The sequence below is a fragment of the Chanos chanos genome, chromosome 3, assembly GCF_902362185.1.
Source record: "Chanos chanos chromosome 3, fChaCha1.1, whole genome shotgun sequence".
NCBI classification, from domain to species: domain Eukaryota; kingdom Metazoa; phylum Chordata; class Actinopteri; order Gonorynchiformes; family Chanidae; genus Chanos; species Chanos chanos.
In genome coordinates, this window is record NC_044497.1 from 26,587,579 (window position 1) to 26,602,720 (window position 15,142).

The 15,142-nt window shown below is 40.9% G+C and overlaps 1 protein-coding gene across 1 annotated transcript; it reads right to left on the reverse strand.

The window, feature by feature from the left end:
• Nucleotides 1–10,397: 10,397 nt before the first annotated feature.
• fam3a (FAM3 metabolism regulating signaling molecule A) lies at nucleotides 10,398–13,860 on the reverse strand. The gene is made up of 10 exons (XM_030769029.1): nucleotides 13,626–13,860; nucleotides 12,796–12,916; nucleotides 12,594–12,701; nucleotides 12,460–12,483; nucleotides 12,250–12,373; nucleotides 11,906–11,964; nucleotides 11,744–11,794; nucleotides 11,502–11,586; nucleotides 11,206–11,332; nucleotides 10,398–10,872 (listed from the first exon to the last, which is right to left on the reverse strand). Exons 2-10 carry the CDS (start codon nucleotides 12,806–12,808, stop codon nucleotides 10,765–10,767), a joined length of 699 nt encoding a protein of 232 aa, XP_030624889.1. The 5' UTR covers nucleotides 12,809–12,916; nucleotides 13,626–13,860; the 3' UTR covers nucleotides 10,398–10,764.
• Nucleotides 13,861–15,142: the final 1,282 nt, after the last annotated feature.

The window sequence follows — 15,142 nt, forward strand, 5'->3', positions numbered from 1 at the left end:
CACAGTGCCCTCCACCCCAGCGTGATCTGCCCAGTGTCCCTCTCTCTGTGTATCCTTCCGCCCCTGTCTCTGCTGGATTCACAAAGACCGTACTGGAGGTTTTTTTTGAGATCTGCAGCTTCCTGAGCTTTGGGTTAGTTTACGGTCCTTATTTTCCTTACCTCCATCTCCTGCTTACATTTTCATCCAAAGACAATGAACCTCTTGAAATCTTAAAATTTGAAAATATATTTAGATATCTTTCAATTACTCCTGGGAAGAAGTTCTTCCTTCAGAGGGTGGATCTTCAAGCGAATCCTACAAAAAACGAAGAAGAAAACAAAACAAAACAGAATGTTAGAGCAGAGCATGAATATACAGCAAGAACAACCAACATTGCTTTTTTTAACTTCTCATTGATCTTTTTAAGGGGAAAACATCACAAGCCAAGTCACAAGATAATCTTATGGATGTCACAGAAAGGTGAGAGCCGGAGCGAAGTCTGCACAAAGAGAAGAAGAACAACAACACATGTCTGTTACTATACATCCTAAAGAAATCTTTAAGCAGAAATCACCAGAATGCCTTTATAAATATGTATATGTTCTTTAATAGGGCTTTTGGGACCTGATCAATTACTCAAGCGAAAGTTATGGTATAGCCCAGAAATCAAACTTGAAATAGGTTAACTATTGTGATAGGCCACACTAGTGTATGGACAGACAGGCTGAATGCTTTTTACTCTAACACTTGACATTAAAGGTGTATGGTGTATGGACAGACAGACTGAATGCTTTTTACTCTTACACTTGACATTAAAGGGTGACAGGACAGAGGGGTCCGGTCAGCTCCATCCTCCAAGCCGACGGCCCAGATACAGAGACTTCGCTCAGTGAGGGCTCGGTAGAGGAAATCGGTGCCTGGCATATATGTCAACAGCGCCACTTAAGCTGAGTCGTGTGGGTGAGTTAATACGCTAAGGTGATTAGGTCATTGAAATTTGGTGTGGAGGGTTAGAGCACGTTGCTCTTAAAATGACCATAAATGGCTATAGGGCTCAATGAGAGCACTCAACTTCTAGGAGAAAGCAACCATTTAGTCCTAATCCACTAATTAAGTCATACATACTAATCTTTGGCTCAGACCTTCTTGAAAAACTCCCTGAGAAAGGGATTCAGACCTGTGCCATCAGATCTGGTCAACAGTGAGATTTTGCAATGTGTGTGTGTGTGTGTGTGTGTGTGTGTCTGAGGACCATTAGTCAATAAAAAACCTAGGCATAGCAATTGCAGATTTAACTGATTAAATATGGATGATGCAGTGGAGTCCTTTTGTTGTGAATAATTTAAAAGTTGGGAGAATGCAAAGTTGAACTTGAGTGAATGGCATAGATCAGAGCTTGGGGAGGGCATGCACTGCATCATCATATTAATCAAGGTCAGCAGTATTCCCAGTCATATACCAGTTACTCACAGTGGGAAAAGCACTTTAGCATCAGAGCTCTGTTTGAGTCATATTTACACTGAGAGAATATTCACTGATCTTGAATGGTCTCAGAGAGAGAAAGCAGTCAGCATCTGAGAGTCAAATTCATATGTCTCTGCTGTTATCATTTGTAATCAACTCCCTGTCCCCATCTAGCTTTCATTCTGTTTCTTTCACTTTCTTTCTCTCTCTCTCTCTCTCTCTCTCTCCTGTCTGTCTTTCACTTTCTCTCTCTCCCCCCCCCCATCTCTCTTTCATTTTGTCCCTTTCTCTCACTCATCCCTCTCTCTCACCCCTCACTCTCTGTCTTTCTCTCTCCCCCTCTCTCCCTCTGGTGACATCTTTATCTCCAGCTCTGCTCTGCCACTGTCCATCTGTTGGAGCCTCTGTCAGAGGCTGTCATGTCTGGGCCCTTGCTGACAGCCACGGTCAGCAGTAACACTGTCTTCTTGCTCCATTCTACTCCTGCATCATTCTGATGGAATACCTGCCTCCTCACAGACGATACATGACCACACCCTAACCACCTTTAAAGCTAAACTTATTTCACTCTAATAATGAGAGTGACTAATGGCTTTTAAACTTGCCACAGAGACCATTGTTCTGGTCTTCCTTCTGGTTGCAAAACTGCCACTACAGATAGTTATGCTTAGAATGTAGGTGGACTAGTTTCGCTAGTATGATCTGTAGTGTGATATCCAACCCTTCAGTGTCAACTAGCCTAACTGACGCTTTTACATAACAATCATCAAGCGCGCGCACACGCACACACACAAAAAACAGAAAAAAAGAATACCAGGGAGGGACTGCTGTGAGAGCATAAACTCCTACAGCACAGCCTCCAGTAGCTGCTCCACTTCATACTAACTAAGGGATGAGGACAGAGCATTAGAAGAGTACAGTGGATTTGCTCCACAGACAGTTCAGCTAATGCAAGCGGTTAAATTCAGTTAGTTGGGGAGATTATACTCCAGTTGAGTTACATTTCTCCTGGAAATTTAAACACTATAAAATCATGTTGCTAAGCATAGTAAAAGCTAAGCATTCATAGACAAATGTTACAAAAAAAAAAATCTCCAAGATGATTTCCTCAAATGTCACGATTGTATGTTGAACACTCAGTAGTACAGAGTGACAATATTAACAATACAGTTAATAGAAATCTATGTATATAACTGTTTATTGTCAGCATTACAGATTTCAGCTCAAATAACCCATAGGTTTAAATGAAGGGCTGCTATATAGATATTGAGGGAGCTTTGCACTTGCCTACATGTTTGCACGCATTCCCTCATCAGTGCAAGGGGGAAGTGGGGAAAGCAGTCAAACTGCGCAGTGGGAACATATTTACAGGCTGGCGAGGTAAGGATCACAGGAACAAGGAACAAGGGGCGAAAAATAACAATCGATAAAGAGGGGGAAGTTCTCCTTTAAACAGGAGCTTATTTGCCTGTGTCCCCAGGGCAAGAAGGTTCCCGTGTGAGCCACATACTGGACAGAGTTATCATAGCACATCACACACAGTCCGGCCCATTTCTGTCTCTGTCACACACACACACACATGCTCTATACACACACACACTCTATACACAAGGCACTCGTATGAGCACACACATTCTCTCTGGTCATGCACTCTTGGATGATAGTGCAACTAATTCCCTGGGCTGTTTCCAGAGAACTTTAGGAAAATGTTTTTAAAGTCTGATCTAGGATTTGAACATGCACAACTTCATTAGTTTAACATAATGGTAATGACACGCTCTGCTCTGCCTATGCTAGAGGCCTCGTCAGAGAGCCATGTGTGTATGGGTGGAACACTTCAGAATGCATCTATGCATTAATAATATGAACATATCAAATATACAAAAACTTATTCATCTTGACATTTTCACATAGCTGATGTTCAGGTGTTGGGAGAGAAATGCTGTGCTGTTTACACTGAATAACCGCCCTTTCTCCCAGAGTCACTTTACCAAACTCAGCATTTCTTCAACTTATGACGCTCTCCAATACTACATTTATTCACTTCACAGCCGCTAAACCCTGCATGTTTCCTACATCTCTACCCCCATTTACACACACACACACACACACACACAAACACACACACACACAAACACACGTTGTCACACGCTCCCACAGAGTTCTGAAACTCCAAACACAACAGCCGCAAAATAACACTGAGCCCTCTAACACCTCTCCCATTTTTTTGATCCCTCTCGTCACCGGCATACACACATTAATCCCCTGGGACTGAGCAGGCTCTGCCGATTTACTGAGGCAGACAAAGAGGGACGTTTGTGTGTGTGTGTGTGTGTGTGTGTGTGAGGGGGCAGACAGAAGGGTTTGGGTGTGTGTGTGGGGGGGGGGGGGTAGACATGATGTAGCTAGATGAAAAAGTGTGTATAAAAAGGGGGGACAGGAAGGGACAGAGGGTGGATGGATGGATGGGTGGGTTGAAGGGAGGGAGGGAGGGAGAAAAGAGGAGGTTTCAGACAGAGAGTAGAGGGGGCAGAGAGAGTGAGGGGAGAGGAAGGGGGTGACTGGTGGAATGGATGGGAAAAATGTGTGTGTGAAAGAGAACAAGAGAGGGAGATAAAGAGAGGGGGGTGTGCAACACACAAAAAAGGGAGTCGGGGGAGATTTTCCCCTGATAAAATATGTGGCAGTGTTTGTGTGAATGAAAGCAGTGACTATAGCTAAATTTCTGCCTCCACAAAAACAACTACAGTTTGGGCAGAGTAGAGTTAGAGAGGTAGAGTGGCACACAGAGAGAGAGAGAAAGCGTGTGTGTGTGTTTGTGTGTGTATGAGAGAGAGAGAGAGAGAGAGAGAGAGAGAGAGAAAGAGGGGTGATAAAACAGTGTGCATAAATGAAAGCAAATGCACTTTCATTTGACTGGTTTGGTGAACATGAAAACACCACACATGAGTACTACAGACAGTTATTTTTAAACAGTGCATCAACGAGTTAAGGCAGAGCTTGAAAGGAAAAGTTCAGACTGAAGTAGATCACCACGGGGTCATCACAACAGACGAAACGTCTTGAGGTCCTCCCATTAAAAACAAACAAACAAAAAAAAAAACGATAATCTACCTTAAATTAAAAAAGAAAGCAACAACAATAACAACTTTGGACATTGTTTAAAAATACATTTCTTACAGAGTTCTCTTCACTTGGGTAAATATGGACTAAATTCATCCTGATTATTCCCTCCTTGAATATCATGTGAGCTTAGCTTCACAAGGAGAACAAAGTTCTTTGACTGCAGATTAGGATAATTTTCTGACAGTGTCATTTATGTGTTAAAAACCGAACATAAGAATTAAAGGCTTTAACTTTCTGGCTTTACACTGAACAGCATAACAATCGTCAGGCAGTTCAGAAAAGTTCACTCACCATAACTGCATCATAGATCACACAATATGATTTCAGTGAGCAGATGGGGCCAAGAAAATTTGTCACAATACAGAAACGTCTGGACCCAGTAACTTTTCCTCACACTCAAGATCCAGACTGAACTTTGAGCTGTGTTTGGCAGAAAAGCCCTGATCAGAGTCTGATACACAATGAAAGTCCTCATCCCATTTGGAAAAGACCAAGGCCAAAAACACAACAAACACTTTTGTTCAATCTAGGTCAAGCATGTGAAAGTGAGAGTCACTCTGGGTACATAAGGTAGGGTACAGAATGGGCAATACACTATATTAACTTCTTCTCTCTTTCTTTCTTTCTCTCTCTCTCTCTCTTTTATTCACAGAATGCGTTTCCTCACTGAGTGGCCCAAATAATCCAGGTGAGCAGGTTTATTCAGTGTGCCTTGGTGATGATAACCTGGGATTATGGATTTCTAAAGTGGCTTACTATTGTACATCTGGAGCTCAAATCCAAATGAGCTCTCAGTATTTTATCATCTCCTGACATACTGAGCTGCTTACCTCTGAACTCAGAGAGAGTGTAACACCGAAAAAAAGAGCTCATTTGAACTCTAAAGTCGAATCATGTGCTGTCTCTTAAAAAATTAAGATAATCTACCGTTGCCAAAATTCTGATGCAGAATGCAGTGGAACACAACATATGATACAATAATTTCACTCAAATTCATACATGATCCTGACTTATGTTGCATTACTCCAATTGTCCTGAACTCAGGCCAGACTTGGTTTGATTCAGTATCCTGTCAGGTAACCTACTGTATATACACGGTATATAAACGTTCTTCATCAGAAGAAAAACTGCAGATAACTTACAATACAGCACCGTGCTCTTGAGACAGAGGAATATGTAACAGTTGTATCAATATCCAGTCATATCCTTTTTGGTAATACTGTCATTCAGCCTGATATCGCACGAAAGACCCCATTGATTAAACTCCGTGGCTAGACCCAATACAATGTGACTTGATTTAACACGTACTGACACTCGGTCGTGTAATTTACTTACTGATGGTCAAGTGTTAGAGGACATAATAATTACTGGAAATCTTCCATACACGGAATTCTCGCCAGTCAGGTCCACGGAACAATGTAGATTGGAACACTAATCTGTCTGTGCCTGTCGCGCCGTAATTATGTTCATATGACTTCTTCAATTAGCCTTCATATAACCTGTATTTTTGGGACATACCCTAATATCGAATATGCCCAGCAATCAAAATATATTAAACGCATGATCAAAAAGCGGAGGATGATGCGGTATATTTGGTTCCAGCCTTTTACAATATGATTTCAGGTACCGCCTTTGCAATTGACGGTATTGCCTATGTCCAGTGAAGAAATGATGAGGACGAAGGGGACAGCTGAAAAAATGTCATTGCTGTAGCGGGTTTGACAAGTTTATCGCCAAGTGAACTGATAGCAATCAGATTATGTTCGCATCAAGGCGAGGAGCGACCACCCACCCCTTTGGATTCCACAATACCAATAATCAGTTACAAATAAACGGCGTTCGACGTTACTTTAAATTCGCGTTAGAGTTAATCAGAAAAGGAAATGCTAAAAAATATGGTTCAACAACGGTAATCAATTATATGCTTACGTTTGTAGTGACATCCAGTATTTTGTTACAACTGCCGAAACCGTGACTAGCTACACAGATTCTGTGGCTATGCTAGCTATTTACATTAAATTATTGAGTTACGTTAGCCAACTGTCTTGGCTAATAAATAGTTTTCGAACTAACGGCTCAGTATTCGATACGTCGTAAATCGCTAATTTACCATGGGTATAAGAGAGGCATGGAACCTTAACATTTTCTTGAAATCTGACACTGTGACACATTCAAACTCGGTCTGGGTTGTGCTTCCCCTAGCAATAACATTTCAGCACCTTGTACAGCGAGCTAACCTGCTGGCTAGCAATTCATCCGCTAGACTTGGTCAACAATAATGCAGCGGATATAGCCGTAGCGTTTAGTATTCCTGAGAGAGCGCAAATAAATTGAAATTACATAAGAAACACAGCAGTACGAACTGCGTAATGAATGTTATTATTTTCTCTCACAAATATGTAACATTGCGCCGTTGCCGTTCATTCTCGGGTATTATAGATTTGGCCAGGTCAGGAACACAATGCGTTCCGTTATTATCGCATGATACTTCAACATATTATTCTGTTTACTACAATGTTTCTGTAATAAATACCTGTGGTTAAGATACTCCGTTCCGCTTGGTGATGAAATCTCTTGTTTTGGCGTCGTCAAATCCTCACCAACAAATCCCCACTCAACGTAGAAACTGATAGCTGAGGTTGGTTTACGTGCCTCTATGCATATAATGTATAATGTTGCGCTTCGCTTCGGTCACCGTTGAAAGATTACTTTATTTACATTTACATAGTAGGTGGTCCAAATGTAAACAAAGATAAACACTTTAATACATGTATACATTATCTACAAAACCAAGCCCGTCTCCGTAAGGTTATGTTATTGTGCCTCTACGCTGACTCGCCTCTTCTCGTTTCTCGGTCGGCAGCTGAGAGACAGTCGCTTCAACCAAGCGCGCGCCACCGCAACGCTTTCACCACGCGAGGACGCGTACACGCGTACATATTTCAAATAATACAAAGCGAGTTTCTTTTCGTTACTGAACATCCAGTCATGCTATTTTGAATCGCAAAATTTGTTTAAAAAATACAGCTGACTAATGCTTAATGAACCAAGCACAGGATTCTCTTTGGCGTAAAACTGGTATTAGAAAAAAGGCTGAAAAAGCATATCTTTTCGATAGGTGTTAGCTTTGTTTATCACTTCATTTTTCAGTTCTAACGGTAAAATATGCCTTCTGCTTCTCCACTCGCTGTCTTAGGCGCTGGTTATCTACCGTCATTTCTCGAAAGTATACATTTAATGATTGACCGGGCAAACAAATTAAATAGAAAATGACAGGATCTCAATCACGTGAGAAAGAGCTGGCGAAAAATCGGGGGTTACTCACGCACTTTCCTATCATGACAATGAGGTAGCTATGCCTTTATGTCGCCTCCTAGTGAACAGTATACGGTATTGCCGCTGTCCATGGTGCTTGTCGATTTCCCTCTACTTGCACAAGCTGGTGGTAGAGCTTGCAAGTTAAGATGATGTAGGAACCGCTCACCTACCTAAAATTTAACCTTAATGGCGTTCACCACCAGAAATGAAAGTTGTTAATGTTACTTTTCCATTCATCCTCAGACCTTTGGAAAGTCTTTGTCTGCTGGTTTTCGAATCTAAAGATATTGCTGGAATTTAGTACAGGGTTCCCACGGGTCATGGAATTTGTGGAATATCATGAAATTTTAAAAAGTCAGACATGGAAAGTCAGGGGATTTGATCATTTTTTGGCCAAGTCATGGAGTATCAGGGAATTTTGTTTGTAACGTGTTTAAATTTTAGTTTCCATTTATCAAAAAGTAATATTTTCCATGCAGTATTTTTCTCTATTGGGTTATTTCACGTGTTTCCCGTATTGCGTGAGTGGTTGTTATGGTTACTTGATTTTTAGCGCCCGTTTATCCCCTTCCAGCTCGTCAACAGCTGGCAGTAACTTCAGTCAAGATATGCAGTCTCCTGTACCTGCTAACGAAGGCAAACATGCCAGGAAAATGTAAGTTTCAAGAGCTCTGGCTACACAATGATTACTTCAAGGACTGGGTGTTAAGAGTAGGCGACAGAAAAGCTAAATATAAAGTTTGTAAAACTACTATCGATCTATCAAATATGGGAGACAGCCCCCTTCGTAGCCACGCAAACATTTTGTTAAAAGTTTGTTGAATAGGGGCCACTGTGTGTATATGGGTGTATAGGCCCAGTCGTATGTGATCATAATTGTGCACTGTGTTTAATCAGTGAAAACTTTAAGCTTTGTATACTGAAAACGTCTATGAACTAGTAAATAACCTTCGCAAATTGATGGGATTAAAATACCGTGGCTGATTTTTGTCTGCTCAGCAGAGATGGCAAAAGTAGAAGCTCTTTTGCTTAAAAAAAAAAAAAAAATTACTCTTGGTAGAGTTAAAATAATCCATCTGAGAAATATTTAAGTAAGAGTAAAATAGTCACTCACTTACACTTTACAGAAACGGTTGTCAGTTTAACTCTACTTAGAGTACTTTTTTTTCAGCAAGAGTACTTCTACTTTTACTTTTGCCATCTCTGCTGCTCAGCACAAAGGTGACCTGTTTTTCCGTTCATTAAAGGTCATGGAAATTCAGCTTTTTAGTCAGTGAAAGGCAGGGGATTTGACATTTGACTTAAAGTGGGAACCTTGCTATTAGCTTGCCCCAAATAACTGTAAAACGGGATCCAACACAGGAGGTTTAAAAAGTGAGTAAAATCTGTCAAAATCCTTTCCAGGTGTCAGGATTATGTAGACAAACGATACCATGATGGCTTCAAATAGTATATATTTAACAGAACAAACATGATATTTTTCCAAGAACAAGAGGTTCACATATGCTAACCTGCCTCCATCTCATTCATTCTATGGATTTTGTGCTGACATTGCTGTCCATCTGGTGGCCCATTACATTGGAAAGGATAACAGCTTTAAGCTGCTGCTGCGTCCTTGCAGCACATAGATGCAGAAAACATATAATGATATAGAACAACAACTTAAAATGTATTTTCAGTGGAACAACCCATTAAGCACTAAAGGAGAAACGCCAAACTTATATCAGGTCACCAATATTAGCAGTCAGATAGTATTTGCAATCCAAATAAGACTCCACAAGACACCTTACTGGTTTGTCTTTTCAAAATGCTAGATTATTGAAATCATAACCAGGCCTTTCTGTTCAAATGACAGCAGATGACTGCCTATTCAGGTTTATTATCAAAGTAGATAGACAAAACATTTCAAGCAAAACAAACAAGCAAAACAAACAAAGAAGCAAGACCACATCACCTGAAATCTGGTACTTCACACACCCCCACACAAAAACACTTCCTAAAAGCAAAATCTAACCCAACATTAAGACTGTATCTAATGGAAAACATTACTGCATTACTCTAGTACAGCAAGAGAAAAGAGATTTGATCTATGGGAAGTGGAGTCTATTTAAAAATATCCTTGACATGAAACGTGTTTAGCAGGGACAATCAGTGAACAGAAAATCTAAACCACTGCAGGTCAAGTAAATATATGATCATTGGTCAAATAAAGATTGGCAAAGTACACCAAAGTATAAGATAAAAGATGTATAAGGCCATGGGAGTAGTTTACTGGTGGACGTGAGGGGGAAAAATTTAACATTGTTCCCCTGAAAGTAATTAGCATGATATTACAGCTCTACACCATCATCTCAGATTACTAATATAATAAATATTATCCTTCTTGACAGAAAAAAACGTAGTGACATTGATGCATTATTTTTGTACAAGTAACATCCATTAATTTTGTGCTCTGACAGGTAAAAGTGTACTTTTCTTTACAGTTTATAAAATGTTTTTTTCTCTCTTTCTTTGTCTTTTTGCGTTTGTAATAGGTTTGGTCCAGTTGTTCTGTATCTGGAAGGCAGTCACATGTTGCAGCAGAAAAAAAAAAACCCCTCTGTTGTTTCATTCGTGTCATTACTACTGTTATTGCAGCATAAAGTCCATACAGAGGCATTCATTCTGATCAACCACCGAAAGACTAGTTTGACAAGAAAAAACACAAGTCTGTTTCATGTCATTCTGCCATCTGTGTCCTGGAAACACACTGTGGTAAAAAAAAAAAAACGTGGATGGCAGCAGTGCAATCCATGAGATGGCTGGCGATTTATCCTATCTGTACAATTTCCTTCATGCTGGTCTCATCTGTGTTTCTGAGGGTCTGTGTCCAGGTTAACGGTTTAGTTTTCTAAGGGGGGGGCGCAGAGGAATACAGCCATCCATCTCCAACGACTCCGGCCAGCCCTCGTATTTATTGGTATTTTTACTATTTTTCATTCGCTGAAAGACAGAGGGAACGACCCAGTCAGTTTTACAAATAAACACACATAGGAAGAAGAGGGGAAAAAAAGTGATACACCAATTCAAATTTATAAACAAGTCAGACTGATTGAAAAAGCACTACCAGTCGAATTAGGTGCAGTGTTCTCTAAGTAATTTACAATTTATTGTACAAAGGGGTGACAAAGTTGAATTGGTGACAAATGTACTGGAAACATGTACAATGAATTCAGTGCTGGGGGGGGAAGGCAAGAAGCACATGCTTTACACTAATTTTAACTCATTTAGCATAAAAGGCTGAACACTGATGACTCTTTGTCTCTGCTCTCTTACCTGTTCAAATGGGCTCTTATTTTCTATCCCTTTGGCTCCCACAAAGACCCAACTGTCCCTAAAAGCCAATTCCTTCACAGCTGTACTTCCCAGTTCTTCAAAGAGTCTACGAGCCTCATCATTTAACCTGCCAGGGAGAGATGAATATACTTGAGTTACTTGTTAGGCCTGAGGGGAGAGAGGCCTGAGTCATTATGGACATACCAAACGAAGAAGAATGACAAGAAGTTCTGGTTTCTTTTTTAAAAGCTTTTCAAAGAAGTTGATGACTATGTTAATAAGAAACAGACACTTACTTGGTGGCTGGATCATCAAAAGAGGCCACAAAGACCAATGTTCCCTCATGAAGAGGTCGCAGAAACTTCAGCAGATCTGTCACATCTGAGCAAATGAGTGGGTTAAATGTTACGCAAAATCTCTCTCACTCACTCATGCTTAATAATGCAAATTTTCTTTCACTCACTCATGCTTAATAATTCAAATGTTATATATACATACATATGTGTGTGTGTGAGAACACATTATCAAATCAGCTCACCTCCTGCCCACATGTCAAAGGATTTTGTCTCCAAAAGCTCTCCAGTCACCCCTTAGGGAAGAAAAACATATTTACTCTCAGCAGGATGCAAAAAAAAGGAGAAACAAGATAACTAGACACTGGAAAAGTATTAGGATAATATATGCGGCATAAGACTATTACCATTTACTAAAGCAATATTGAGTCCCCTGCCAACGTTGTTCTTGACGCTGCTGGCAAGGCTACATGAGAAATATGAGAGATTGCACAGGTGAGCTGACAGGAACTTTAGAGAAGGAATATCCCAGTACGCTACATGGCTAAAGATATCCTATGCTAGACAAGAACCTGTAGCAAACAGAGATAAAACTACAGACAAAAGGAGAGTGACTGTGGACACAGAAGAGTGTGAATGGGAAGATTAATGAATCTGAATGAGAACGGATAAGGTAAGCAACACATGATTTAAAAACAAAAAAACTAGATATGGTGAGAGGAAAATTTCTGCAAAAGGAATGTTGACTCACATTTTATCCTCGAGACAGATTTTGGGCCCGATGACGTTGGCAGCGCCAGAGACCACACGGAAAGCCAGGTGCTTTGGAGGACAGGGTGCGGACAGACCACATTTGTACTTACGTGGTCTTGGCTCTAAGAGGAGCCAAACAGAGTGATTGCTGATAAGCTTTGACAGAGCCATTACCTCTTTGTATATTCAGTCAATCTCATCATCTTACCTGGTGTGGGCTCCTCATGTCCGCCTACAAACATAGATGTTGTTTGTTTAGAGAAAGCAAAAATTTTACTGTGATATGTTTTATGTTTTGTTTAAGATGAGTATGATGCGGATTGCTGGAACAGTCTGTCTCACCACTGAAAAAGAGCCTTAACACAGAAGTCCCATCTCCTCCCAGCATAGAACTTGCAAGAAGCCAGACAAGGCCCACAAGTAGTAAAGCTGCGACTACACGCAGTGGTCCTAAGGGATGGGAGTTGGGGGCAGAAAAAAGGAATCAAGGCAAAAGTCAAATGGACCATGACAGAGCTTTAATAATACAATATCCACAACCTACCTGCCAGCCTCATGTTGGCTGAATGTCCAAGCAGATCTGCTAACAGGTATGCTGAGACTTCACTGTGGACTGTGTGGTGAGACAGAGCGAGAGAGAGAGAGAGAGAGAGAGAGAGCAGGAGCTGGAGAGGGGGAGAGAGAGACAGAGAAAGAGAGAAAGAACATAACGTGTTTCAAAGAAAACGCTCGTCTTAAGTACAATGAAAGAGGGCATTACGTTGTCGCCACTGAAAGCTACGTTCCACAGTAGATACTTGTGCATAATGCAGAGTCTCTCAAGCTAATGGATACAGCTGTACAGAATTTGAATGTGCGGTAACCTGCGATGTGAGACTTTCAGTGTCTTAATAAGTGTTATTCATAACACACGTATAAAGATATGGAGTATTTGGCTGATCAAATGCGCTCGTTTTGTTTAAGCTTGCTTTTACTCTTTGGATGTTGGGCACACGACGCAATTCAAAATTCTTACGCAAAAAAGAACTGTCAAGGCTACAGTTCCTGCGTCGAGTTTTCGCGGACTGTGAGGAGCTGATGCGTGCGTTTAAAAGTTACTTAAGGATAACAGGTTATCGATCAAACCTTGCAACATATAGAGTTTAAAAGGCGTTTGTTCTTTAATTCAAAACCACAAAACAATCCTTCAGTGGCATGAATCCTAATGAGAAGTGATTAAGCAGAGCACCATGGAGATAAAAAACCAACACCCATGAGACATGCTGCTAAGCTTGCTAACAAACAAATGTTACAAGCTAGGAAAAGTCCAGGCCGGCCAGTTTTATCCACCTGACTAGAAGACAGAGCAGAATGACGGGTTACACGCGATGTTACCTTTAAAACGCCGAATATTTGTAGTATGTCCCCGCTGGCAAGTTTGTGCTGATGAAAAACTGTTGCTCATGCAGTCACCAACGTAGCTCACTGTCACCTACACTAGCGAACACTTCAAGACATCTTGAGTGTGTCCTTGGATCTTCAGTGTAGCAGAAAAATGAAACTAAAGGATATAACTACAAAGTCGGATATAACTACAAAGCAGGACTGTTTACCGAATATTGTTCTGGCAATAAACGCCTTTGGGAACACATCACTTCCCTGCATTCACGTCTTCCGGTTCAGCGCGAGCAATTCGGTAACGCCCCCCAGCATATGAGTTTACACACGTGGTTGGAAATGACATAACGAATGAAGCAAATAATTAAACGATTTAATTGTCGAATGCCGTGACGCTTTCTCTTTACCGTTTAATCTGTGTACCTGTGGTGGAGCTCAAAATTAACATAACCTATGTACGCCACATGTCACGTCATCTCACCCACGTCGCGTCATGCCAAGGAGAGAATGTGTGTGTAGGTGACATTTCAGTGGCAATACAGCCACACACGAAAATGAGCTTCGTTGCTTTTCTCTCAACAGACTAAACCGTAGGAAAACTGCATTGGCCGGATCATTGTAGCTTACATCTATATGAAACCGTGTAATTATCGTCCTTTTAGGCTTACCCTAGTGGAAATTCCAGTTCAAGACCAGTAGATATCCAGTTGAAATCCAGTAGAAAAACATTTGAAAACCAATAGCAATTTTAACTGGTTCCTATTGGTTTTTATAGGAAAATTGAAACAGTTGAAATGAATAGCAGACAACACCAGTTACATCCTATTGGTTTCAACTGGGATGAACTGGTGAAGCAGCCACTGCCCATTGCTCTGTTGGTCTAAATGGGGTTTAAATGGTTTCAACTGGTATTCTTAACTGGGCTAACCATTAGAATCTGAAAACCCATTTGGAACCAATTGAAACCAGTACAGACCATTTGAGACCAGTTCATCCCAATAGACTAGCTACTGGATTTTCAACTGGAATTTCCACTAGGGTACCCAGGTCAATTTGGATCCACATACAATCAAAAACAATTACTGTCAAATTCACGACTCCCTATTAATTGGCTGAACTTTTTTTAACATAAAGGTTGTCTCCCAAATGTGGTGTTGATTACACTCAATGAACTCAAGAATGCACACAGTGCTCTCCCGACTGCAGTTGTCCACGGAGAGGTCAATACACTAACGTCATTATTACGGGAGCAACCGATTTTTGGGGGGCACGAAAACATCCACTCTTTAGTATTTTGGCTCTTTGGAAGTGACTGTATAAGTACACTGCGTAACTGCCGTAGAGTATAATTTTATTCACATTCGACCCCCACGCACAAGGGTTTACAGAATGCGTCCTTACGCGAATAAAATTACACTGCACTGTATGTTGACGAAACTCAAAGCCATAGCGCTAGGGTCCCTCTCATTCGTGAAATGAAAGGGTGCGCAAATTGAGACCAGAATTCCGGAAAC